At 32.2% G+C, this 26,920-nt stretch overlaps 5 protein-coding genes across 11 annotated transcripts; 3 read left to right on the forward strand and 2 right to left on the reverse strand.

Moving 5' to 3' along the window:
- Window positions 1-36: 36 nt before the first annotated feature.
- On the forward strand, window positions 37-3,929 carry LOC123897549 (pentatricopeptide repeat-containing protein At1g07590, mitochondrial-like). 6 transcript variants are annotated; one of them, XM_045948235.1, is made up of 5 exons: window positions 37-368; window positions 1,102-2,674; window positions 3,120-3,200; window positions 3,291-3,429; window positions 3,575-3,891. In XM_045948235.1, the coding sequence occupies exons 1-2, from the start codon at window positions 81-83 to the stop codon at window positions 2,350-2,352; spliced, it is 1,539 nt and encodes a 512-aa protein (XP_045804191.1). In that variant the 5' UTR covers window positions 37-80; the 3' UTR covers window positions 2,353-2,674; window positions 3,120-3,200; window positions 3,291-3,429; window positions 3,575-3,891. The 6 variants fall into 6 exon arrangements, with proteins under 6 accessions (XP_045804191.1, XP_045804196.1, XP_045804194.1 ...); XM_045948240.1 differs by having other exon boundaries at window positions 3,152-3,200; XM_045948238.1 differs by lacking the exon at window positions 3,120-3,200 and having other exon boundaries at window positions 3,575-3,929.
- A 1,028-nt stretch (window positions 3,930-4,957) lies between these two features.
- Window positions 4,958-6,791, reverse strand: LOC123897551 (outer envelope pore protein 16, chloroplastic-like). Its single transcript, XM_045948241.1, has 6 exons — window positions 6,572-6,791; window positions 6,430-6,481; window positions 6,234-6,265; window positions 5,701-5,734; window positions 5,541-5,608; window positions 4,958-5,241 (listed from the first exon to the last, which is right to left on the reverse strand). The coding sequence occupies exons 1-6, from the start codon at window positions 6,683-6,685 to the stop codon at window positions 5,098-5,100; spliced, it is 444 nt and encodes a 147-aa protein (XP_045804197.1). The 5' UTR covers window positions 6,686-6,791; the 3' UTR covers window positions 4,958-5,097.
- Window positions 6,792-8,185: 1,394 nt separating this feature from the next.
- Window positions 8,186-10,585, reverse strand: LOC123897552 (outer envelope pore protein 16, chloroplastic). Its single transcript, XM_045948242.1, has 6 exons — window positions 10,322-10,585; window positions 10,180-10,231; window positions 9,940-9,971; window positions 9,158-9,191; window positions 9,000-9,067; window positions 8,186-8,459 (listed from the first exon to the last, which is right to left on the reverse strand). The coding sequence occupies exons 1-6, from the start codon at window positions 10,433-10,435 to the stop codon at window positions 8,319-8,321; spliced, it is 441 nt and encodes a 146-aa protein (XP_045804198.1). The 5' UTR covers window positions 10,436-10,585; the 3' UTR covers window positions 8,186-8,318.
- Window positions 10,586-12,866: 2,281 nt separating this feature from the next.
- Window positions 12,867-16,604, forward strand: LOC123897178 (triosephosphate isomerase, cytosolic). Its single transcript, XM_045947705.1, has 8 exons — window positions 12,867-13,700; window positions 14,089-14,164; window positions 14,898-15,021; window positions 15,248-15,332; window positions 15,481-15,613; window positions 15,794-15,888; window positions 16,058-16,136; window positions 16,239-16,604. Exons 1-8 carry the CDS (start codon window positions 13,662-13,664, stop codon window positions 16,364-16,366), a joined length of 759 nt encoding a protein of 252 aa, XP_045803661.1. The 5' UTR covers window positions 12,867-13,661; the 3' UTR covers window positions 16,367-16,604.
- Window positions 16,605-22,228: 5,624 nt separating this feature from the next.
- On the forward strand, window positions 22,229-26,284 carry LOC123897708 (probable serine/threonine-protein kinase PBL9). 2 transcript variants are annotated; one of them, XM_045948447.1, is made up of 7 exons: window positions 22,229-22,964; window positions 23,149-23,245; window positions 23,650-23,975; window positions 24,542-24,677; window positions 24,766-24,908; window positions 25,008-25,131; window positions 25,258-26,284. In XM_045948447.1, exons 2-7 carry the CDS (start codon window positions 23,194-23,196, stop codon window positions 25,704-25,706), a joined length of 1,230 nt encoding a protein of 409 aa, XP_045804403.1. In that variant the 5' UTR covers window positions 22,229-22,964; window positions 23,149-23,193; the 3' UTR covers window positions 25,707-26,284. The 2 variants fall into 2 exon arrangements, with proteins under 2 accessions (XP_045804403.1, XP_045804402.1); XM_045948446.1 differs by having other exon boundaries at window positions 22,872-22,964; window positions 23,132-23,245.
- The last annotated feature ends 636 nt before the right edge of the window (window positions 26,285-26,920 follow it).

The raw sequence follows: 26,920 nt of genomic DNA on the forward strand, positions 1-26,920 counted from the left end.
AATTATGGACAATAATTCCAAAAAGTATATAAACACCATGGAAATTACCAAGCAACAATATACGGGTTGAAGTGACAAGCATGAGCATGCGAAGTGTAATGAGCATCGCAATACAAGCGAAGTTCATAGAGACATTACGTCGAACAATTGGTGGCATTCAAACACAACTCAGTTTCAAATTCTTTTGCACACAAACAACACAAAACCAAGACAGCTTATGCAAGAGAATCGAAAAGCTTCCCAAAGGAGAATCAATATCTTCCGCATTCCGTAGTTGGATGCGTGATGGCTTCCCCGTTCGCGGCCCCGATGTCTTTCACACCATTAACCGTCTCAGAAAGCTCAACTTCAACAAACGTGCACTTGAGGTAATTTTCACACATTTGTTCTTTCTTTTTTGTTTTCTCAATCAAATTTTTTTCTGCTTCAATGAATATAGAACTACCACTTTGGCCCTGTTTGGATAAACAGATTATTTTTCAGCTCATTACCACTAACGCTCATCGTATAAGCTCTTATGAATGACTGGCATGTTTGGATTAACTTATTTTTGAGCTTGTGCCAAACAACTTACGCAAATAAATAAGCCTTTATATGTATTATTATTATTATAAGCTTTTCAAGGTAGTTTATGAAAAAACAGCTTATAAAGATACAATTTTTGTTAGTGAAAACTTATGAATTAACATAAAAGTTTATTTGCATAAGCTCTTTTCATAAGCTCAAAAATAAGTCAAATCCAAATGCAACACATGATAAAATGTTGTTTTTTTATAAGCTATAAGCCGTTTTCATAAGCTATCTTGGAAAACTAATGAAAATAAGCTAAAAACAGCTTATGAACAATGTAATAAGTTGTTTTTGTAAGTTTCACAAACGGTCTCACAAAACTTATGCCAGTAGATAAGCTCAAATAAGCAAATCCAGACTGCTTTTGTATAATCTATAAGTTGTTTTCATAAGCTACCTTGGAGAGCTTATGCAAATAAGCTATGAACATGTCAAAATTTGTTTTTTGAGTTCTTCCAGGCAGTGTCTTTGTGTTTTGTATAAAGCTCCATTGTTTGAGACTTGAATATTTTGTCTTCTGACTTTTGGTAGGTGATGGAATGGGTGATTAGGGAGAGACCCTATAGACCTAGTGAACTAGATTACTCTTATCTAGTGGAATTTACAAGTAGGCTTCATGGAATTCCACATGGTGAAAATCTCTTCAAACGTGTTCCTGTTGAATTTCAGAATGAGTTACTCTACAACAACCTGGTGATTGCTTGTTTAGATAAAGGTGTCATTAGGCGTTCATTTGAGTACATGAAGAGAATGAGAGAATTGGGTTATCCCATTTCGCATTTGGTCTTTAACCGCTTAATAATTTTGCATTCATCGCCGGGTCGCAGGAAGATGATACCCGGTTTACTCAACCAAATGAAGGCTGATAAGGTCACTCCGCATGTTTCTACATACAATATATTGATGAAAATAGAGGCCAGTGAACATAATCTTGAAAATTTGATGAGGTTTTTTGATAGAATGAAACGGGTGCAGGTTGAACCGAATGAAATATCTTACTGTATTTTAGCTACTGCACATGCAGTTGCTAGGTTGTATGCTGCAACTGAAATGTATGTTGAGGCTGTGGAGAAATCTATGACGGGGAATAATTGGTCAACATTGGATGTCTTGCTTATATTGTATGGGTATTTGGGGAGCCAGAAAGAGCTTGAAAGGATTTGGGATATCATTAAAGGACTTCCTTTTGTTAGATCTAAAAGTTATATGTTAGCCATTGAAGCATTTGGTAGGATTGGAGAGTTAAACCGAGCTGAAGAGATTTGGTCTGAGATGGAGTCATTAAAAGGATTGAAATCTGTAGAGCAATTTAATTCAATGATGACTGTGTATTGCAAACATGGAGTGATTGACAAAGCATCTAGGTTGTACAAAAATATGAAGACAAAGGGATACAAACCGAATGCCATAACGTATCGTCATCTTACGTTGGGCTGCTTGAAAGCGGGTAAGGCAGAGCAAGCTTTGAAGACATTAGACTTGGGCATGCATTTTCCGGTTAACAAGAGGGTTAGTAATTCAACACCATGGTTGGAGACCACTCTTTCAATTGCTGAGATTTTTGCTGAAAAAGGTAATGTCGAAAATGTTGAGAGATTGTTTGAAGAATTTCATAAAGCTAAGTATTGTAGGTATACTTTTGTATATAATACCTTGATTAAGGCTTATGTAAAAGCTAAGATTTATAATCCAAATCTTTTGAGAAGGATGATTCTTGGAGGAGCTAATCCTGATGCTGAAACTTACAGTCTTTTGAAAATTGCTGAACAATTTCGCACCTGATAGTTTTATTGATAGTTTACAACCAGGTTAATGTTATATCATTATATGTATTCTTATGTTGTCATTCTATTTAATAAATATGTATCAATTGTGGAACAAGAGTCAATAAGAACATCTGCCATTGCATATGAAAGCTCCATTTGTTTGCATCAACAACTGATAATGTAAAGATACTGTGGGTATAACGTTGATTTACATTGATCTCTCCAAATTCAGCTACATTGCTCCATAATAGATTGCCAGTTTCAGTTGTTTGGAAAGGTGAGGATTCCTTGTCTTTGGAGATAACTGCTGGTGGCTTGGTTGGTGTGCGCTCTTTTAGGTATGTGATGATGGATCTTTTTTAAACTGTTTTGTTCTGAATGTTTTTCAGTTTTAGTTTATGGTCGGGTTTGAAATTTACATATGAATTTAACTGTTATTGGTAAGAAAATATGCATGAAAATGGGATGTTGTTGGCAAGAAATGAATGATTTTGTGCTCTTGAGACATTGTATCGTATTCAAGTGTTTCTGTCATAAATCATTGTGTCTTCACTTCAAGGAATCAAAAAGAGTCTTTTCTATACACACAACATCAAGGGATTCATATAAACAAACTCCTTTATTAGATAGTTTAATTGTCGATGGTTTGGTTCTATTTTTTTTATTCAGTTTAATATTTTTTTGTGTAGTTATTTTGAATCTGTTCAGATTGTGGATGCATACCTCTTGACTGATTGCTACATTTTCCTATCTACACCTTTTTTTTACCATTTTATTTTTCAGTGGTGGATTGAACTTCATTTTTCATCTATTAGGAGGGAAAATTCTACGGAGGAAGATGAGTCTGTTGAATCAATGTCTCAAGTTAATGACAATGAAGAAGTAGATTCATTTCGTGTTTACTTTTATCTATGTACTCGTCATTTATATTTTGTTTATGGTTTCTTCTTTCAGATTTTTGGGAGTGTGAAGAAACAGTAGAAAAGTGATATTAGGAGTTCCAAAGTTGATCTTGGAACCAACAAGGAATTGAAGAAGCAGAATTTAGTATATTCAACCAGGGAACTGTGGCAGGAAAAATGAAGAGAAAGAGGTAAAATACAATCTACTTTGGTTTGCTTAGTATCTCAAAAAGTCATGGCATGTGTCATCAGTTTTTGTTGAATATAATGTTTCATGTTAGCCATCAAGAAATTATAAATTGTCACATCTTTATAATATTCCTGTATTTTTTACAGTTTATACCATTTACTGAATTGGTTAGAAATATTTCACTATCAAAGCAAACACCAGTGATCCAAGTGAAGGCGAACACCTTTATTGGAGAGTTATAAATGGACCTTTTATTAGTGTCTGGCTTCACAATGTACCTTGGGGTGCTGAAAACACAATGGCAATACCTGCTGCAAAGGTTTTTTTTGTGTGTGAACAAGAACTCAAGCATATCATTTTGTGTGAAATTGAAAACCATTCAGTTTGATGAAGTTTGCTAAATTATGTATTTTGCAATAATTTTATATACACACTTTTTGCCTCTAATATAATACTTTTGGCTTAATAATAATATCATTCACATTGCATGGCTTCAAACAATGTTAATTGTTTATTTAATACTAGTATTTATTTAGTTAATTATTTAATATGTCGGTAAAGTTTCCCCATTTGTGAATTCAGAGTCCAACAAAAGAGTCCAACCAGAGTGACCTTTAGAGGATATGTATATGTTCTATAGAGATACATATACTTGGACTCCAGTTCAGGGAATATTATTTGTGTACCCTACAAGGGCCTACCCTTTCTTTCTCTTGGAAAATGCTTGGCTTGATTATAAGCCACATGAACAGTTGTCTAGATAACTATGTAAGGATAGACCTTGGGACAGTAGACAACACGGACAATGTTTACTAAACAAGGGGAGAAGATCCTCTCCCATGAAAACTTTCTCAAGTGAAATCAAGGCCCTTCATTAGAATGTGAAAATAATATAAAACATGGAGAGATAATGTTTCAAGGGTGTGAATGTTCACTGCTCCCCCTTCCGGTGAATACCACACTTGAGAGGATCCCTTTCCCAAAACAAGATGTGGTAACACTTGAGACTGCTGCTAGTCCTCTAAATTTTATGTTTCAATACAATTCATATAGCTTGTTAAGGAAATTTATACCCTATATAATTGATACAGGTCATATCATACAAATAGGAATTTATACCCTATATATGTTTTGTAGTTATTGTCTTGACTATTGAGATAATAATAATAGACTACTCCTTGTAATTAAAAACAATCATACGCTAGTTAACATTCCTGAGGGTCTTTGTAGGACTTGTAAATTTGAATATATTCACATAAAATCTAAGAATATTGCTCTAGTTAGTTCACTATGTTTTAAAGCCACCATGATTAGATAGATTGATATATCATCTATATCATCTCATGCTTTCAACAGGGAGGGAGACCTTCCCTACCTTACAACACAGCCCCTTCCTATTATGATCTAAAACTGCAATTATATTTACACAAACAGAATCTTGATTTGTCTGTCAACAAATGTTAAAATTTGAAAACTTGTTCATCCAAAGACTTTTTTATACTAAAATCCATTTATCCAAAGACTAAGAATTGGCAGAGAGCAGAATAGCACATATTATTAGTAATTGTATCAAATTTATTACATAACCGGCAAGCAAAGTTAAAAGAGACCAATTGTGCAACCCCTTTTCAAACATGGAATAATAGCATCAATACATTTAAGACACACATTAGTAATTCCATCCATTTACGAATTCTGCAGCAGTCGCAATTGCTGCCCCTGTAATGGCATCTACTGCAATCTTGTCTGCCTTGTTGTTGGTGGCTGCAGATACTAGAGCCCCTGTCACTGCACCTCCAAAGACAGCATTCTTCTGCAGGACATCAAAAGACCAAGGGGTGTGTCTATGGTAAGAATCTCAACTGAAAACTTAAATTGAACAACAAAAGGCACAGTGCACCGCCTAAAACAAAGTTAACACACATTTGACACCCAATTTTTACAAATTCATTTCCAACCACAATGCTTGTTAATAACAGCTTGAAATTTTTGAGATTAGATGCGCCATTATATTGAAGACAGATCCAAAAATAGTGTTTTCTCTAGGACAGAATGTACAATAATATTAAGTCTGTTTAATGTGTTTTCGACTTAGCCTATTGAGAGAATTACCCAGTCTCTGGTGCCACGGATCCTCTCTACTCCATATTCCACTCCAAGATATACGCCAGCTATAGTTCCTGTAAGCGTAGAAAAGAAAAAGAAAACATTAAAGAGAGCTAATGCATTTACTAGTAACTCACCATATTATATAATGCAATTCAAGTCTTACCCCAATATGCACCTTCTTTACACATCTTCTTCAGCTGTAACAAAACTATATCTTATTACAAGGAACAGACCATGTCATGGTAGACAAAATATCTATTGAATGGCATTCCTTCCCTTTTGAGGATTTAGATTCTCAGCATTCATGCAATCACACGGGGTTGCCAATTTAAATTGATAGATCAAGATCAGATGACTCATGTACCATCTTTGTATGTTGGACTTCGTTACCAAAGTCAGAACATGGATCGTCCGATTTTGATCCGACAATTCAAAATTATGTAATTGCATCAAATGTGTGATTCATTGAAATGAGAGAATCTAAATCCAAGGGTTTCTCTGCCATTATTTTTTGCTAGGACTAAACCTCCCAAGTCCCAACAATCTACTCTTAAACAAAGATGCATATATACCAATCTGTAAAATACTTGAAATTGGAGTGTATGCAACAGAAAATGTAAATGTGAATTATTTAGGAATGAAGCCAACCCCAAATGAATCAACCATGATTACAACAATGTTAAATAATGAACTTACAGTTTTCTCAAAATCATTACTTGAAACGCTCCCTGGAACATACAAGATTAGTTAGTCAGACAAAGATCTTCACAAATGAAAATAATAATTCAAATAAATAAATACTAAATAATAAAGCATCTCTAAGGATCAAAGTTTTCATCTTTTGGCTATTTTAACAAAAGGGTTTAGCAGAAGTGAAGAAATACTAACTAACCCTTTCGAACAATATGATAGGTATCCTCTGCAAGTGCCCTTGTGGCTGCAACCTGAAAAAGATAAACAAAGTTGGTTCTGAATTCTGATTGTTTAAAAGAGGAAGAAAGAGAAAGTAAATGAAGAAGTTGAGAATGAATTACAGTTCCAATCTTCAAAAAACCATCAACAGTGAGGTTAAGATATGGATTGCCCGTCTCTATAACCACATCCACCTGGGGAGAGGATAATGACCCTGAAATACTGCTCACAGGCATCTTTCACACTCACTTCTTTGTTACTTCCTTTGCTTTGTTTAGTTAGCAGCAAAGTGCTGCTCAGTGTTCACAAAGAAAAAAAAACACTAAAGATGACTGTTATGATTGAGAACATGATCTATGTATTTATACATACATTTTTTAAAAATTTAAATTAATTAATTAATAAATAAATTCACGGTTAACAAACGAGGATAGCTTCTGTATACTCCACCTGTCAGGGAAAGGGCCCAACAAGATAGACCAACTCTCACTATTTGGCTTACTTAGATGTGTGCATGGATATCCCATTTTTATATTTTATATTTTATACTTTGATGTCGGTCTTGTTTGATAGTGCTGCTAGCTTGAAAATAAAAATAAATAAATTATTATATTATACTATATGTATTGAGATCTGAATGAATTTATTTTTCCTAGGAGGCATCATATATTTTATATTATTTTATATTGCTTCACAATTATTTAAACAATTTTACTACATTTTTTAAATATCCTTATATAACTCATTAAAAACTCTAAATTGAATTCCGTTTGACCTCACATTTATATTTTGCATTAATATTGGGTGTCCTTTGACATATGGATTTAACTAAATTTTTTATTTTATATTATTTTGCAATATCAACAAGCACCGTTCATTTTTTGCATGTAAATGTAACCCGTTGTAGAATTGACTCAATTGAGGAACAAGATTGCAAACGTAAACGTAAATATCGGTTTTTATTATATTTTTTTTAGATGTATAGTGTATGTTCTTGGGCATAAGTTAAAGAACCGAAAAAGAATTAAAAAATTAATTTATTTTGAAAAGATAAATAAACTTTTAAGATATTATATATACAATTTCTAAGAAAATAATTCTATATTTAGCTTCATAACTTTTTTTTACTAAAACTTCATAATTTAAGCGCATAAATTAGCATTTTTCAAAAATATTTAGACTAATGTTCAGTTTTCTCACCAAAAAAAAAAAACTCAAGATGTCGTAATGATAAAGATCCGCATGACATTTGATGTATTGAGTTCATTTGAACCCGCAATTTATCATTTTTCAACACTTAATGTGTATTAATTTTGCCGCTAAACGATCGACCAAGTCTTGAATTGCGCGGCAATCCTCTTTGTGTATCATCAGTCTTTGTCTTGCCATGGTTTGAATGGAAACTCAGTTCTTGGTCTGGTACATAGGGCAATTCACTCGAGTATGCGATCGCCTAAATATGATAGACCTGCATGGGATTAATAGAAGGCTTCGACCTCTAGCGTGCGTCTCTTTTTTTCCCATGCAACATATATTCATATAAGTAAACCAGACTTAGCTATCTTTTCTTACTACAGGAAAAGACAATGTGCACATGTTAAAATTACCCCGCAGGCTGACTCTTCCGATCCAACTCGAGCAATTTTTGTCACCGCCGAACCAAAGAAGTACTAAATTGCAAGAAAGACATGCTATCATCGAACAATTGATGGGCGAGTATAATTGATCAAAGCATGTTAAGCGACAGAGCTGAATAGCACATCTTATTGCATCGAAATTATTACATTAACAGCAAAGACAAAGGAGACCAAGTGTGCAACCCCTTTTCAAACATGCAATAATACCAACAAGACATTCACTGAAGTTGATTCAGGTAATGTAATTTATGAATTCTGCAGCAGTGGCAATTGCAGCACCTGTAATGGCATCTACTGCAATCTTGTCGTTTTTGTTGTTGTTGGCTGCAGATACTATAGCTCCTGTCACTGCACCTCCGATCAAGGCATTCTTCTGCGGTACATCAAAGACAAGGGAACAATGTACGGCTACGGTAAGAATCTCAAAAAATTATATTTAAATTGAACAACAAAAGATATGGTGCACTGCCTAAAACAAAATTAACACACATTTGACACCCAATTTTTACTGATTAATTTCCAAATTTGATGCTTGTTAATATTAATAATAGCTTAAAATCTATGAGATTAGATGTCATTATATTGAAGACAAGTCCAGAATAAAGTGTTTTCTCTAGCATAGAATGTACAAGAGTCTATTTGGATTGGCTTATGTGAGTTTATCTATTGTCATAAACACTTGCAAGATTGTTTAGGAGAGTTTATAGAAATAGCTAATGACATGTCTATAAACTGTTTTCAGCTTATTTTCATAAGCACTCCAAGATAGCTTATGAAAACAATTTGACTTTATTTTATAAGCACTTAATGAAGTTATCTATCCAAACAGAACCTAAGTCTATTTAAAATATCAAAAGTAAACTGTTGGTGGTTGGACAAATGATATGTCCAACTACCCTATGGAGAGAATTACCCAGTCTCTGGTGCCACGGATCCTCTCTACCCCATATTCCGTTCCAACATATACGCCAGCTATAGCTCCTGTAAGAATAGAAAAGAAAATGCATTACAGAGAGCCAATGTATTTACTAGTTGAACTTGCCATATTGCATATTGCAATTCAAGTCTTACCCCAATATGCGCCTTCTTTACACATCTTCTTCAGCTGCAACAAACTTATCTTTCATTAACAAGGAACAAAGCATATCATGCTCGACAAAATGTAGAGTAAATCAACATTTTAGTCCTCAAAATTATAAAGACCATTCAATTTAGTCCCTTAAATTGAACAATGTCATTCAATTTAAACCTTTCTCCAAATTTAGCACCACAATTTTAAAGTCAATATGTAAATCTTTCAATGATTTGATGACAGTTTTACTAAAGAGATATGTTGATGGAGAAGCTAAATTGATCGACATTCTTTAATTTAAGGGACTAATTTGCTATTCTGTAAATTTAAAGAACTAAGTTGCTCTACCCTTAACAATTTGGAGGACATAAATGCTCATTTACTCACAAAATGACTATCAAATGGAATTCCTGCTCTTTCGAGAATTTAAATTTTCAACATCCATGCAATCACACAGTTGCCGATCTAGACTGACAAATCAAGATCAAATGACTCATGTATCATCTTTGTAATTTGGACCTATTTATCAAAGTCAGAACACATGTCATCCGATTTTGATCTGACAGTCCAAATGATGTTTTATTGCAAATGTGTGATTCCCTGAAATGAGAGAATCTAGATCTAGTGGCTTCCGTGCCATTATATTTTCCTAGGACTAAACCCCCCAACACTAATGTTGAAAGTGAATCATCATAGATAGTTAAAAATTACCAATCTGTAAAATAATCATAATTGGAACTGTACTATACAGTAAAATTGGAAATATCTGTAATGAACTTACAGTTTTCTCAAAATCATTACTTGAAATACTTCCTGGAACAGACATGTTAAAAAAAAGTCAAACAAAGAACTTAACAAATGAAAATGGAAACACATGAAAATGTTGGCCTTTAAAAACCCAAACCAAATCTAAACAAAGAAATAAATAAATGTTAAATAAAAAAGCATCTCTAAGGATCAAAGTTTTAATCTTTTAGCGATTTTAACAAAAGGGTTATATCAAAAGTGGAGAAATACTTACCCTTTCTAACAATATGATAAGCATCCTCTGCAAGTGCCCTTGAGGCTGCAACCTGAAAAAGAACAAGAAGTTTGGTTCAGATTGTTTAAGAAGAAGAAGAAGAAGAAAGAGAAGAAATTGAAGAAGTTGAGAAAATAATTACAGTTCCAATCTTCAAAAAACCATCAAGAGTGAGGTTAAGGAATGGATTGCCCATGTCAATAACCACATCCACCTGGGGAGAGGATACTGACCCTGAAATCCTGCTCCAAGGCATTTTTCACACTCACTTCTTTGATACTTCCTTGCTTTGTTTAGTTACCAGTTTGATTGTAAGGGAAGGTAGTATCTATCTAGCAAGGGATTGCCCACAAAAAAATGACAACTATTAAGGTTGTCAATTTATGATCATTGAAAATTGAGAACATCATCAACATATCTATCATCTAGTGCTTTTTGTTACTTTTTAATTACTGTTATTGTTTTTTTGTTACTTTACTTTATTCTATTTTACATTTTTTTTTTTTGACAAATTATTTTATTTTAAAAGTTGAATGCAATATTAATTACTGATTTATTAATTCTTAATCTTAATTATTTATTATAAAAAAAAAGTATATGTAAAAATATACTCTTTGTAGTCACTTAGAAAAAAAAATTATTGAATAATTGATGTATTTAGACAATATTATAACATCAGATGGATCAGTTATTCAATGAACTTAAAAATGAATTTTTCATGTAATATGAACTAGAGCGAGTTATAAATTGTTAAACGTAGAGGAGCGTTAATAACATTCGCTCTCTAATTAGTTGTAATTAGTGTGAGTCTCCTACTTTGAAAATAGGTCGCAAATGAAGTGGTGATACTCGCATGAGTTTCACCTAATTAGAGAGTGAGTGTTAGAGAGAGAATTGGATTCAGAGCAGTCAGTCATGGTGCAGTCAGGCTGCAGTCAGGCTGCTCTAAACCGTTTGATGAAAATCGGACGGCTCAGATCTTAGTGCAGTTTTAATTTTATAAAATATAAATATTTTAACTTTAAACTCTGAACCATCCAATTATAATCGGACGACTGTAATCTACCGACTGCATGTCATCACAATTGACTACACCCAATCCATATCCGTTACAGAGTAGCAGACAACTCTAGCCCATGTAGTACTGTAGTAGTGCTTGTGTTATTTTATTTTATTTATCATCGTTCTCTGTGGCTGCCATTGATTCATTGCATATCTGATATCACTGGATTTTAATTGAGATATTATTGTAGAACCATTTTTTTGGACATACAAAGAAAACCACAAATTTATGGGGAAAGAATAAGGCACGGCTCAATAAATATAAAGGTCACGTTTGAAGATACTCATCCATGTCTTGGCCAAAATAAAGATACTTTTATATTAATTTGAAGAGTAATAAAGTAGATTGAGAGAGAGACATAAAGGATTGAGTTTGAAGGATAAAACTTTGTTTGATCCGTTAAAAAAAATAGATAGGCTAATTTCAGTTGTATTATATTTGATTTTAAAATTTTTTACTAGACAAACTAGGACTAAATGAATGGATAAAATTTAATAAAAATTTCTTCAATGAATCACATGATAAATTTTTGCCTTCTACGTAAATTGTCTAAAATATAAAAAAAAAATAAAAATTCACTAAACATTTTTTAAGACAATTTTTTTTTCAATACTTTAAATATCTGTCTTGAATTGCACTATCATATATTGTTATGTAAGGTACTTACATTTTACAAATAAATTTTGAGTGAGTGACTAATAATATAGATCACTATCTCAACCTTTTGTCACGTTGAGGTCAGTGTCTCTCATTTATTTATCTATCGACAAAAAGTGTCTCTCGTTTTTTATTTAAGAAAACAAAATTTAAGAAAAAATAAAGTTAATTCAGTTTTTAAAATAGAAAAATGAAGTTATTCCAATTATAATGACCACTGAGTTACAACCCTTCTGCTCCAACCAAACAGATAGAGGGAAACGCTTGACCATAATAATAATCGAAAAAATTTCCTCAATATTTTTCTTTGTATTATTTGTCTAGATAAATAATTTCGAATAAGGGGCTTGACCCCTTTATTTCACCAAAAAGAAGTTTCGAATAAATCATCAATTTGATTCTTAAACTATCAATCTCTCTTCAATTTAGTTCTTGAACTATCAAAATATATTAAATAGTACCTAAACTATTATTAATACATCAATTTAGTCTCTCAATTCTTTTAAAAACATGAGAGAAAATGATAATTCAAGGACCAAATTGATGGATTATTAATAGTTTAGGAACCATTTGGTATATTTGTATAGTTTGGGGACCAAATTGGAGAGATTGATAGTTTAGGGATCAAATTGAAGGTTTGTTCAAAAAATTTCACTCATCTAAAATGAATAATTAATTAGGATCCAAAAAAAACTAAAATGAATAATTAATAAAATGACAAAAAATAATAATGAATGTTATTTTTTTTTGGGTCAAGTAATATTTTATTATATGTAAACTCTCTAATTTTAAGAATAAGATTGTCTTCTGATTTATAATTCAGCTCAGAGTTAAATAAATTCTATTAAAAATATTAATTGGGTTAAATGGAATAAAAAATGTGCTTACATCGTGATAATGGTGGTTTGGGGGTCCGAAGGATAAAGAAGTTTAATGTTTTTTTGTTGAGTAAATGACATTGGAGGTTATTTGTAGATAGGGTGGGGTTATATAAGGTGTTGGTTGTTAAGTATGAGAAAGAAGAAGGGCCAATGAAGAAGGGAGGGGGTCGTGGATCAGTTTGATGGAAGGATTTGTGGAATATTAGAAAGGGGTGGAGGTGTAGATGTTGGTTGATTTGGTAATAACATTCGTATATTTCAGAGGTTATATGATCTTGCTTTAGACGCAGATATCTTGAAAAAAGAATTTTTGTTTTTTTTTTACCGTGGAAAAACAATTTTTGTTGTGACATTTATACCTGATGATTTTCGCTTATGTTGTGCTCGTTTTTGTTTGAGAATTTGTTTCTTGTATAATATTTTGTAATTTTAGGCACTTTCCATGCTTCTTTATTTATTTTAATATATTTTGATTTTCTTAAAAAATTTAAAGAAAATCGGCTCAATAAATTAATCTCTAAAAAAAAAGTGAATTTTTTTCTTTTTGCTCAAGAAAATAATTTTTTTTTTCTTGTATAATTTTTTGTAATTTTAAGCACTTTCCATGCTTCTTTATTTTTTAATATAGTATTTTGGTTTTCTTAAAAAATTTAAAGAAAATCCGCTCAATAAATTAATCTCTAAAAAAAAAAGATTTTTTTGGTTTTTCTTTTTGTTCAAGAAAAGAAAATTGAAAATTGAAAAATGCTTAAAGCATATTCTTAGGTTTATCTATAAACAATATATAAGGTGAATACAGGACACACACACACACTCACTCTATTCTAGAACAACAACAACAACAACAATTTCTCGTTGAAATCGAAAACACCAACAAAAACATGGGCAGAAAATTCTTCGTAGGCGGTAACTGGAAATGCGTATGTTTCAATCACTCTGTCTTCTTTCTATTTCTCTATTTTTTTTTTCAATTTACAACATCGATTATGATTCTAAAACTATGTTAAAAATTAGATCGGATGAATTTATTTCTGTTGTGTTGTTAATTCATATTGGATCAATTGATTTTCAATACCCTTTTACCGATCTAGCAAATTCTTAGTTCTAATCACACTCTTCATGCTAAGATTCATATGTAATTGAATTTTTTGTGTTTATTTGAATGGTTTTTGCATAATATATGATATTAGCATTCATAATTGTCTTGTGGAACTTTTTTTATGGATTTTTTTGTGTTGCTTGTATTTAGATTATTTATTTCTAGTGATCTATAATTGTAAATGATTTTTGGGTTGATTTTTGTTGCAGAATGGAACCACTGAAGAGGTGAAAAAGATTGTGACTACTTTGAATGAAGCTAAAGTTCCTGGAGAAGATGTTGTTGGTGAGTGATCTTAGCAGGATCGCAATGAATTTTATCTCTTTTTATGAAAATATTTGATACTTAGTGCCTGATTGGAGTGATTTATTTTTGAGCTTATAGATTATGCAAATAAATAAGCTTTTATGTTAATTCATAAGTTCTCCCTAACAAAAATTGTATTTTCATAAGCTATCTTGACAAGCTTTTGAATAATACATAAAAGCTTATTTATTTGCATTAGCTGTTTTACATAAACTTAAAAATAAGTCAATTCAATGGCCCCTTAGATCACTTTTGCCAATGACCTATCTTGCTATGAGTTAATTTTAGTATTAATTTGGATTATGTTTCTAATTAGAAAAATGCTGAGTGTCAGTACTAGAAGGTTCTTAAATTGTTTAAAATGAGAATTAAATTCCTTATACAGGCATACCCGGTGTTTTTCCATGCTTGCACTTTATAAGTTATTTGTATTTTGCATCTTCACTTTTTTACAAACGAAATTTGCTTATCTATATGGTTCTTAAACTTTTAACTGAATATCAAGTTTCTGGCAACCACTGAATTATCTGAACTTTTCTCACTGCCACTGGTATCGTGATATCGATTTTTTTTTGCATCTCTTCATTTATTAAATTATTACTCATATTAATATTAATTCATTTCATCTAATTTCTGTTGTTGTTTTTGATGTTTTGGTGATGATGTTTCTGGTAAATGGCGTGTGCTAACAAATGTGTTTTTGGTTTTACAGAAGTTGTTGTGAGCCCCCCTTATGTGTTCCTTCCCTTCGTGAAAAGTTTACTTCGCTCTGACTTCCATGTTGCTGCTCAAAATGCTTGGGTTAGCAAAGGTGGTGCTTATACCGGAGAGATTAGGTATATTATCCATATTTGTTTTCAATTTATTTGGTGTTATGCATTTAGTTTTATTGGCAATGACTTAAGGATTTTGGTCTTTCAATGTTCGGTTGAACCATGTTACAGAACTGTCTGGTTCTCTGTCTCCCTTTTTGTATTGGTGGTTTATTGATTGTGTGGCACGCATTCTTGAAGTTTCTACCTATCGCTTAATTTGTGTTTATTGTGTCTTTTCTGTTAACAGTGCTGAAATGCTTGTTAACTTGGATATTCCCTGGGTTATTCTTGGTCACTCTGAAAGAAGACAGCTTCTAAATGAATCAAACGAGGTATGAACTTTGGTTTATATTTTCAAATTTCCCCTCTGTGCTAGTTGTGTTATAACCTATCTACTTTGTGGAGTTGTTTGTATTTGCAAAAAATCAACTTTTACTTGCTATACTTTCCCAATTTTTATTGCTTTTTGATCTGCTACAGTTTGTGGGAGACAAAGTTGCCTATGCACTTTCACTAGGGAGGAAAGTTATTGCTTGTATTGGGGAGACTCTTGAACAGCGTGAATCTGGTAGCACATTTGCTGTCGTTGCTGAGCAAACAAAGGCAATTGCAGGTACTTTATGTTCACGAACTCTTGTTTTGTTTTTTTCTCTATGTGAGATGATGTTCTCAAAGAAAATGAAAATTCTAATTGCATCAACTGGATTTCAATTATTTGATTTATTACAATTTACATCACTTACTTTTTTTTGCTGGCAATCGACATTGTTACTGACCTCGATTCTATTTGCAGCTAAAGTATCAAATTGGGATAATGTTGTTTTGGCCTATGAGCCAGTTTGGGCCATTGGAACAGGAAAGGTTGCAACTCCTGCTCAGGCTCAAGAGGTATGCTTACCTATATTTCATTGATAACATTATCGATTTATAGTTGTTTTTAAAATTTCATTGTTTTTATATCTTTGTTCTTGTGAACAATTAGCCTGTTGGATACATCTCATTCTTTCTTCTATATAGTTGCTCAATCTCTTGATAATTGTGTTGGTTTTTGGTTTAGGTCCATGCTGATTTAAGGAAATGGGTTCACGACAACGTGAGTGCTGAAGTTGCTGCTTCTGTCAGAATCATCTATGGAGGTACTTTCAATGTCAAAGAATAACAACTTTGTCTGAGTTTTGAGGTATTGTAGTAAACTAGCAATAATTTCTTATTTAATTAACTTAATTTAATAACTGCAGGTTCTGTAAATGGAGGAAACAGCAAAGAATTGGCATCACAGCCTGATGTTGATGGATTTTTGGTTGGCGGTGCTTCTTTGAAGCCAGAGTTTGTTGACATCATCAACGCTGCCACTGTGAAGAACTGAAATCCATAGGTAGAAATTGATATGCTGCTTTACAAGCTGCTTCGGAAATTTCTGTTTGAGTTTTCATTCTGTATTTTGTGACCAATGCTTTAAGCTTGTGTTTAGTACTAAATAAATATTGTTTCCTTTTAACTCGTCCATGGGCGATGAATTGGATTTTTGTTAAGTTTCTATGCAGAAATAGTGTACTGCCATAACATTTGGTTAGTAAATAATTTCAAATTGCCTGTGTTTTTTATCGCGGTTTTCTTATATATCTGTTGATACTTGTGTTATTTGGATTGTGTTTTGTTTTTTGAGGATTTGGACCCTTAAACTAGAAGTGAATTGTCCTCATCACACGAAGCTCCAGTGCTTAGTTTTTGATAACCATAAGACAAGTGCTGTTCATGCAATAATAAGTGGATCTCAATCTTAACCAATTTTGTTCTATATATCAACCAATGAGGTGCTAGAATCATTTCACCAGCTGAATATGAACAAAGCCATATATTTGTCAGTGTTTGTAGCTCCAGCTTCAGCTGTGTGAAGCAAAATCTGTTACAGTTTGAGGAGGAAATTATCTGATCTAATTTCATTGGTTTTGTTATTTGATCACAAATCCTTCCATGCTAATTAGATACAAAGTTTTCAATGAACCAATATAGAAAAGTCCACTCATATAGACACAATTGTTGGTTCTAACAAGCCAATTTAAAAGCCCTCAACAATTTATTTACTTTTTTCTTAGCATATTTATGAAGAACAATCACCACCAAAAACTTACACACAACAATGAAGTTTCTGAGTTCGATCTAGGTTAAGGTGTTAGACTGTTAGTCTAACAATATCGACATTTGTTGGTTGAACTAAGTCTTATGGACAACCTTTAAGAATTTATTTTGAAATAACGCTAATGCTCTGTTCGTTAAAAAATAATGAATAGTTGATAAGCTAGCTTATGGTGGATGAACTTATAGCGAATAAGCTTGCTGATTGAATTTGCAGTGTTTGATAAAATTAGCAGTTGAAATAACTTTATAAGTATGAAATGACATAAAAAAAATGTTTAATTAATATTTAATTTTTTAAAAGTAAGATGGTAGGGGTAAAATTGAAAGAAAAAAATGATAAGTTATAAGCTCATAAACTACTTGAAATAGTGTTTGAAAAATAAGCTATAAGCTAGTAAAATTAGCTATAAACTAGCTTATGAGTCTTCTCAAACATAAATGAGAACCACCAACAAAAATAAAACAAACAAACTAATGACAAGAATAATAGTTCGTCTTTAATTTCAATTTTTGTTAATATTTTACAAATACTATAATTACTCCATGAACTAGTGAATGGTTGATGAAGGAAAGGAAAATTGGTCACGCAAAGCCTACAACACTACTACATTATTATTTAGGTCAAAGTCTAATTTTGGATTGGTAAATTAATCCATCTTCACTCACTTTGTATGAACTTTGCATTTCCATGTCACGAGAGTTATTTAGTTTTCACAATCTGTAAAGTTATTTGGTATTCCTTGTCCACAAATTTCGTTAATTCCTACCACATATCTAAGGTTTTGGAATGATGATACAAAATAAAAAGATTGAAACACTTATTATGGACAACCATTTTCTAGAAATTTGTTTAATCTTTATTAAGTCATATATACTATACAACTTTCAAATGTGACATACATACCTAATATATGATCTCCATATCTCAACTCCTACCTTTGATTCCTTCCCTCTTCTTTCATAACATAATAATTGTAACATGTGAATATGTGTTATAGTTTCTATAAAATTTCAATACTTTGCATTTAATCTTTCTAAATATTTTCTTCAAATTTTTAGTTGTTACAAAATCATCCCGTGAATAGTTTTAGTCTCGGTCAACTCATAACATAATTGTTCGAGTTATGAACAAGAAGAATCATATTTGGATCCTCTCTGATATAAAATGGAATAATTTTAGTCATTCATTCAATTTTCTTCTCTCTCTTCTCAAGTTTTTTTTATTTATTTATTTATCAACCATTAAATTAAAAAAATGAAATAAATTGGGTCTGTTTGGTTCGGGGGTTTTGAAGGAGAGGGGAGGGGAGGTGAGGGGATATTTTAAATTAATTGTGTTTGGTTCAATTTTTAGGAGGGGAGGGGAGGTGAGAGGAGGTGAGCAAAATACCTCCAAATCTCAATTTTTGCTTCCCCCCAAATTGGGGGGATTTGGAGGGGAGGGGAGGGAAGGAGAAAAATATCATTACCATTTTAATTATTTTGACATAATTGTCCTCATAATTATTTTAAAATGCCAAAATTATCCATTTTTTAGTTCTAATATTTTTTTTTCAAACTTTTTTTGATTGTTAGGCATGTCTTTTTATATTCATAAACTGTTGTGCTAATTTTTTTTATATTACATTGTTATCTTGTAAAGTTCATATAATTTTTTGAATCAACGTTGTTATTTTTTTTTTTTTATAGAAAACCAACGTTGTTACTTACTTTGTACCCGCATCATATTAGTATTTATATGCACTATTATATTTTTTAAAATATCATTAAGTTTATTATGTTATAACTTATAATACAAGAGTTTTTTTTTTTTTTTTACAATATTAGTATTAGTACAAGATCTTTATACTTATAAATAAATATTACTTTTCTTGTACAATATTAGTATCAGTACAAGGTTTTTTTTGTTAATAATTATCAAAAAATTCTTTTAAATATATTTATAGGTAATTTAAACTTATAAATATTATTTTTGGGTTGGATCAATCATAAAAATTGAGAAAATATTGTGAATATATAAGTTAATTCGCACCAAGTAGCTATAAAATTGTCGGACTACATGAAAATTATAAGGATAAAAAAGTAAATTAGTTATAAAATCTCCCTCCTCCCCCTCTTGAACCAAACATATATCTAATTAAAATCCCTCACCTCCCCTCCCCTTCCTTCTTTTGAACCAAACATATGTGTAAGTACAAATTTCACCTCCCCTCCCCTCACCTCCCTTCCCCTTCATTAAAATACCTCCCCTCCCCTCCCCTCCCCCTATGTTGAACCAAATAGACCCAAAAAGTTTGTGACAGACAAACACTATATTTCTATATAGTCGGTATATACTATACTAATACTATTTTCGTGTAACTAATATTATAATTACAAAAAATATTTGACAATGGATTTTACACCAAAACTAATCTTTTAAAATGTAGATGCACCACTTTAAAACAATCAAATTCCGGTTAAACATAGCATGAATCATGGTTGTTCCATTTTTCTTTGTCATTTCGTTTTCTTACACGAAAGAATCCCTCTCTTTAATTGAGTCAAGATCCTTTTACACGTGATGATGGTAATGAAAAGTTGGACAGCTACCTTAATTGTTTCTCGTACGGACAGGTTTTGCAAACGGAAAAAGTGGATCTGGTCACATACACTACACATACCTGGACATGCTGGTGATCTCCGATTCTCCATTGGAAACTTCTAGGCACACAGTTGAGTTATTTCCTTTCAACCAAATTTTCTTGATAAGCATGAGTCAGAAATTTAATCTCTGACTATATGATTAAGGGGACTAAAACTCTTACCACTTTGACAAATTCATTGTTGGTAGTAGAGCTATCAAAATGGGCTAGTCCGAATGGGCCGGCCCGTATAACCCGATTTTTTAAATACTATAAATGTTGATAGACTTCAATAACATATTAAATGATTTTCAATTTTTCTAAATTTTTATATGGATGATCTATATAATATAAACTTTCAATCTAACAATAAAATTTATAAAATTCATATTCGGTTGATCAAGGTCATCCACTATAGCATCAACCCTTTTAAACATTCATTCATTCATTCATTCACAAACCTTATTTATTTGTATCTTTCTTTTTATCACATTATTCTATATCTGTTTCTCACTCTCAAAGTACAGTATAACAGAATTCAACATGAAGCCTTGGAATAAATTTATGTGCCAAGAGCCCTACGCGGCTGCAAATGTCCCACGACTAGCTACGATGTTATAGGTGAATGTGATTGCAATTTGGTCAAAAAAAATATATGAAATATTTAAATCCAAGTTGCATGTCGTTGGACCCCGCTTCATGAATGCATAAGTTGTTATGTTGCATACGTGAGGCCTAACACATGAAATATATCATTGTCCATCTTGTTTAAATTTTTATACAAAGTGAAACATGATAAAATAAGTGGAGACAAGCTACAAGGAGAACTTCCTTTCCAAGAGAATGAACTACAGTTTTTAATTTCTAAAACTTGTGTTCATTTAAATTGTTAACAAGATGAGAAATTCATGCAGTGAACAGCTATGTGTTCATTTAAATTGTGTTAACAACTAGTATGTGTTAACAACTTGTGTTCATCTAAAATCTAAATTGTTAACAAGATGGAAGTTAACCTATATATAAAGTTTGCAATTTCAAAAACAATAATTGTGTTTTGATATTTTAAAAAAATTCTAAAAGAAATCATCGATTGTTCAGGGGTTCAACAAACTCGGTGTATCATATGTTGGACAAGATCAATACTTTTTCTTATAGGTGGTTGAAAGCGACGAGTAACACTTTAACTTTGAACTGCCATAGTTGGTGGTCTAGTCATTTGCTTTGCCTGAACGTTGTATAGTTTCTTTTGGTTCCTGTATTTTTGACTTTATATATTTTTTGTAACCTTATTTAGTCTTATTGAATATATATATATATATATATATATATATATATATATATATATATATATATATATATATATCATTTTGGCTAAATAATTTTTTGAAAGTAAAAAGCACTTTATATATCTATAACAAAAAGTAAATTAACATAATATTATGTTTATCATGAAAAAAGTTATAAGACAGTGCAATTAATGCACCTCTAAGGGACTGGTAACTTTTTTTTATTTATTTTTTAAATTCCACATAAAATCTTTCTCGAGTACTACTATTTTATGATATTTGAGATCTTGAGAAAATATTTGCTCGTATAGTAGTAGTACTAGTACACCAAATTCTTGTAGAGATATTTTCAAATAAAATATAATTTTGTTAGTGAAGAAGACTGATCAGGTCATGAGGATATGCTCAATTATTCTACATCTCAATAATGAGAGAGTTTTGAAAAAGAATACGTAAGATAGTCAAATATTCCACCCTTTCTGAATCCAAATTTGTCAATGTGCATATGCAAGAGAATAATGGTTTGCCGTATATACTAAATTAAATAATATATATATAGCACTATATATCCAATTCCAAATAATGAAAATCAATTTAGTCAAGAACCATTATTCCCTTGATTAGAATATTCAAACTCATTCTAATATCTATAACTTAGTTGATAAAAATATTGCAATATAAATTTAAATATGATTGTCCATATTTATTTATTTTAGGGTATAAAATTTTGACCACTAAAATAATGGTTTGTCCATATTTTTTTTTCTTTCTAAAATAAAATATTCTGACTATATTATTAATATTGTTGATTATTGATGAAGCAAAAATTAATCATTATAAATAAAAACTAACTTTAATCCCTTGTTTATTAGAAGACCTAAAAGAAAAATACATATTTGAAAAGGAAAATAGGCCATATTGAAGTCAAAATATGGAAAAAGAAACATACATGACTCATACAGACCAAGACAAGACACAGAATAAGGATAAGGTATGAACATGAAAACATTAAAAAGACAAGGACAAAATAGAGGTGGTAGTAGTAATAATGATAATACTCCAGTAGTAAAATAGAAATGAAATGAAAACAACGTTAAATGACGAATAAGAAGGACCATAAAGTTGGTAGTTAGCTTTTACCTAATGTCAAAGTGTAAAAAAGCCATGGAACAGCAATGCAGCATAAAAGCAACAAGTTGAAGGGTGCCAAACCAAACACCAATTGACAGCTTATGTAGCATTTTCTAAAGAAAGTTGGTGTTTGTTTGCAAATCACATTAAATTAAATTAAGTGCTTATTTGAATTCACAGTAAATTTGACAGAATCACGGTAAAACAGTGTAATTTTGGTATAAAATTTTTACAAAATAATGATATTATCGTGAATTTGTTGAATTCGTCACCAATACAGACAGACATACTTCATACAGTACTTAGGATATGCTTTTGTCTTAACTCTCCGTTTTTAGAAGAAAATGACTTTGGTAGTGGAAAGTGTGATAAGAGAAGGTTGATGATTGTTCTGATCAGAATTTGAAGTGTATTTTTATCAAGATCACCGGTATTTGGTCTGTTAGATTGTCTAATCTGTTTCGAATGTCAGTTCTGGCATCAAGTGATTTCAGCCATCTTCAGATCGCAGTTGCAAGGGTCGAACCGTGATCTTCCCTATCAAGTACAGCGTTAGTCACCACTAAACTAACTAACTATCAGATTTGATAATGAGATAAACTCATTAATCACTTGAACTTGATCTAATTAATTGTGTTATCTTGAAGAAGGGTCCGTTCTACTATTTGATTTCATGAATGAGTGTCACTATGATGTGAGTCTGTCACCATAACATACCCACCTTCCTTGTTCCTTTCCAACTCTTTCTAATCCCACCTTTTCATTTACTTACCCCAAAAACAAGGTAATCTCTCTCTCTCTCTCTCTCTCTCTCTCTCTCTCTCTCTCTCTCTCTCTCTCTCTCTCTCTAAACAGGTTCATAGCTTTCTTTTTCCTTCGTGCATATTTCCACTTTTACTTACCACCATAGATTTTTAACCTTTCCTTTTATTTCCATTCATTCAATTCAAGTTTCATGCTTTCTGCAGTTGTGTATTGCATATAGCTGTCTTGAGGGAACAAGGCTCTACAACATGGGAGTTTGTTTGAGTGCTCAAATCAAAGCTGAAAGTCCTTATAACACTGGTATATGTTCTTCAATTCTCTTCCTTTTTTTTGCTACCCTTTACATGAATTGTGTATATTTCATTTGAGTTTGAGTTGCTTTGATGTTTATTGCTTTTGGGTATTCTCAATTTCCTTTTATTTCTTCAAAGTTTGATTCTTTCTGTGTTTCCAAAATAAAATCATGTAGAATTTTACCTTGTTTATCAGTTTCAATATCCAAAAAGTTCATTTAGTGGTATTTTTGAGGCTCAACTCTGAAACTTGTATCCCTAAAGGTACAAAAATTGATCCATTTCATTGTATGAACACAATTGAAGATCCAGTTAGATAGCTCAATCTATGTTACATTTCATGTGATATTCATGTGTAAGCTTTAACTGTAATGGATATGAATATGAAAATGGATTGGTTTGGTTTGGCAGGGTTAAATTCAAAGAACTCTAATTCAGCTGGAAATGATCTGAGCAGTACAAATAGTAAGGTTTCAACTGGATCAGTACCTCAGACTCCTCGAAGCGAGGGTGAGATCTTGAAATCAACCAATGTAAAGAGCTATACCTTAGCAGAACTTAAGTCGGCCACTAGAAATTTTCGTCCGGATAGTGTGTTAGGAGAAGGTGGTTTTGGATCAGTTTTTAAGGGATGGATTGATGAGAATTCATTGGCACCTGCTAAACCTGGTACTGGCATTGTTATTGCTGTTAAAAGACTTAATCAAGAAAGCTTCCAGGGTCACAGGGAGTGGTTGGTGAGTTTAATCTACTTGTTTAAAGCATTTGCTTTTGATAATTTAAGAAGCAAATAGTTTCTGTTACATTGTTTGGTCAACTGTCAAGGTACTATGGTTAATTAATGATGGAAAGAAAATCTCAAGTTGTTTTGTCTCATCTTTGTTCTTCTAAGCTCTAGGTCCTATTTGGATAAACAACTTAATTGAGCACTTATAGCATAAGTTATTCTCATATAAGTGCTTATTTATTTTCTTAATAAGAGATAAAATAAAGTCGAATTGGTTTTATATAAGCTATAGGTTGTTTTCGTAAGCTATCCTGTAAAGTTACTGGAAATAAACTGAAAACGGCTTATGAATATGTCATAAGTTGTTTTCATAAACTTTCTCCAAAAAAATCCAGAGTGCTTATACTTACTAGTTGATAAGCTCAAATAAGTCAATATACATCCCTGCATTTAAAACCCGTTACAATTTCAATACTGTGTCTGTGATTCATTATGATTGAAAACCTAAGAGGAATTTATGTTTGGATGTGCAGACAATACATGTTTGCCTTACTATGTTAATGTTTTCACTTTTAGGCTGAAGTCAACTATCTTGGACAGTTTTCTCATCCTCATTTGGTGAGATTGATTGGTTATTGTCTTGAAGATGAACACCGCCTTCTCGTCTATGAGTTTATGCCCCGTGGAAGTTTGGAGAACCACTTGTTCAGGAGTGAGTTATTAATCCTTTCCCATCTTTTCCCTCAGTTTTGAACAATGGAAGAAGTTTGTTTAACATTGGCGATATTTTATTGAAACAGGAGGCTCGTATTTTCAACCTCTTTCTTGGAGCCTCCGTCTGAAGGTTGCCCTTGATGCTGCAAAAGGGCTTGCATTTCTGCACAGCTCTGAAACGAAAGTGATATATAGAGACTTTAAGACTTCAAATATCTTGTTGGATTCTGTATGTAAACCTTTAGTCTTTTACTTTTGAAGTTAGATTGATAAATGTAAAGATTATTGGGATGAAATGTCTGAAACGTGTTATATGATTTGATTGCAGGATTATAACGCAAAGCTTTCTGATTTCGGGTTGGCAAAGGATGGTCCAACAGGTGACAAAAGCCACGTCTCTACCCGAGTAATGGGAACCTATGGGTACGCGGCTCCTGAATATCTAGCCACAGGTATATTTGAGTTCATGTTGCTGAACCATATATGTTTTTTGCTTCTCCTTTTATAATTTTGTTAAGTTATTGTAGGTTCATCTTAGTAGCAATTTGGTTAATAGCAAAAAAACATTGTTATTGTAGGTCATCTTACTACTAAGAGTGATGTTTATAGTTACGGAGTTGTCCTGCTGGAAATGTTATCTGGTAAGAGGGCAGTTGACAAGAATAGACCATCTGGACAACACAGCTTGGTGGAATGGGCTAAACCGTATCTCGCTAACAAACGTAAGGTTTTCAGTGTGTTAGACAGCCGACTCGAAGGACAATATTCATCAGATGAGTCCTACAGGGTAGCCACACTTGCTCTGCGATGCCTATCAACAGAATCCAAGTACAGGCCCAACATGGATGAAGTTGTTAGAATATTGGAGCAGCTCAAGGTTCCTAATGTGAATGTAGGCAATCAAAGGCGTTATCGGAGAAAAAGTGCTGATGATGTTACCCATGCAAGGACTCACAAAAAATCTTGTGCGAGTGCGAGAGCTCACACATCTTATCCCCGTCCTTCGGCATCTCCTCTCTATGCTTGAAATTGAAGATCCGCAACCTTCAAACTTGGCAGAACTGAATGTCCTGTGGCCAGACCAGGGAAAGCACCGTGCATCATTCGCTGGCGATCTTGTTCATTAATACATGAACCTCTTTAGCTAATAGACTGTACATATCATATTTCAGCTAATATATTAAGAACCAAGCTTCTCTTAACTTTTCCAGGTGAGATTTGCTAATGTTCAACAATTAATATTGAGTGTATTCTGATTTCTGAGCTATGTAGCACCGACACTTCACATTAAGGCTGTCTGAGAGATGTCAAGTGTTTAACATGACACCAACATATGTGTGGTTACATTTACTTTTTCAATCTTCTCAAATTATTGTCAGTATCAACATGTCAATACTGACAACAATTTGACATGTCAATGTTGTGTCCATGTATGTGTCTGTGTCAACGCTTCATAGATTTTGTTTGAGTTCTGTCAAATGTTTGTAACTGCTAAAAGTAGTTGGGAACGGAAGAGAAGGTACTTTTGTATAATTGCTATGGTTAGCTCATTTTTTGTTATAGTATTTATTGGGCTGGTGTGGTTTTTCCTAATCTATTTTGTAACACATGGTTGCCATAGTATATATAGTACTACTTACTAAGCACATTTTAAAGGCTGATGCTATATTCTATTGATTCTTTCAAGATATTGGTCAAGATATTTTTTCATCATTATGTGAAGAAACAGTTGAAATTGATTTGGAATATGATACAAACTTTCTTTGGATATACTAAAATCTTATGTAACTACTAGTATAGTATATTTTTTTTAACGGCCAAAAAAAACATGAATATATTAAAATGAAATAAAGTACAAGGGGTACTAAACCTAGCGAAGACAGTCGACAAAACCCCCTACAAGTCGACAAAACCCAACTATTGCTTAATTATACAATATAATGGACTTACATTCCATTCATAAAACAAATAAGGAGAGTGAGGCTTCGATGCCAACAATTTTCAAGAGATATATTTTATTCTCTCAACCGCTTCATGAATATTTTGAGCTTTATAAGCGAAAATTGCATCATTCCTTATTCGCCAAATCATCCAAACCACCAGCCAAATGATGACAATTCCTGTATACTGTATTGTATGTTGTTTTTTCAGTACAGTTAACCCTGCCCTACTAGATAATAATGAGGTTGCAAAATCTTTTGACTTTGGATAATACTCCCCTCCACATGATTCTCTATGCTA

This window comes from Trifolium pratense, linkage group LG7 (genome assembly GCF_020283565.1).
Source record: "Trifolium pratense cultivar HEN17-A07 linkage group LG7, ARS_RC_1.1, whole genome shotgun sequence".
Lineage (NCBI taxonomy): Eukaryota > Viridiplantae > Streptophyta > Magnoliopsida > Fabales > Fabaceae > Trifolium > Trifolium pratense.

Excerpts from the sequence above, each read along its gene's own strand:
- LOC123897549 (XM_045948238.1), top strand. The coding sequence starts at position 81 with ATGAGCATGCGAAGTGTAATGAGCATCGCAATACAAGCGAAGTTCATA. Across the intron at positions 369-1,101 it reads TCAACAAACGTGCACTTGAG|GTGATGGAATGGGTGATTAG; the intron begins GTAATTTTCACA and ends GACTTTTGGTAG.
- LOC123897551 (XM_045948241.1), bottom strand. The coding sequence starts at position 6,685 with ATGCCTGTGAGCAGTATTTCAGGGTCATTATCCTCTCCCCAGGTGGAT. Across the intron at positions 6,266-6,429 it reads CTATCATATTGTTCGAAAGG|GGAGCGTTTCAAGTAATGAT; the intron begins GTTAGTTAGTAT and ends TGTATGTTCCAG. Across the intron at positions 5,609-5,700 it reads TAAAGAAGGTGCATATTGGG|GAACTATAGCTGGCGTATAT; the intron begins GTAAGACTTGAA and ends CTACGCTTACAG.
- LOC123897552 (XM_045948242.1), bottom strand. The coding sequence starts at position 10,435 with ATGCCTTGGAGCAGGATTTCAGGGTCAGTATCCTCTCCCCAGGTGGAT. Across the intron at positions 9,192-9,939 it reads GTAATGATTTTGAGAAAACT|CTGAAGAAGATGTGTAAAGA; the intron begins GTAAGTTCATTA and ends AGTTTGTTGCAG. Across the intron at positions 9,068-9,157 it reads TAAAGAAGGCGCATATTGGG|GAGCTATAGCTGGCGTATAT; the intron begins GTAAGACTTGAA and ends CTATTCTTACAG.
- LOC123897178 (XM_045947705.1), top strand. The coding sequence starts at position 13,662 with ATGGGCAGAAAATTCTTCGTAGGCGGTAACTGGAAATGC. Across the intron at positions 15,889-16,057 it reads CTCCTGCTCAGGCTCAAGAG|GTCCATGCTGATTTAAGGAA; the intron begins GTATGCTTACCT and ends TTTTTGGTTTAG. Across the intron at positions 16,137-16,238 it reads TGTCAGAATCATCTATGGAG|GTTCTGTAAATGGAGGAAAC; the intron begins GTACTTTCAATG and ends TAATAACTGCAG.
- LOC123897708 (XM_045948447.1), top strand. The coding sequence starts at position 23,194 with ATGGGAGTTTGTTTGAGTGCTCAAATCAAAGCTGAAAGTCCTTATAAC. Across the intron at positions 23,246-23,649 it reads TGAAAGTCCTTATAACACTG|GGTTAAATTCAAAGAACTCT; the intron begins GTATATGTTCTT and ends TTGGTTTGGCAG. Across the intron at positions 24,909-25,007 it reads CAAATATCTTGTTGGATTCT|GATTATAACGCAAAGCTTTC; the intron begins GTATGTAAACCT and ends ATTTGATTGCAG.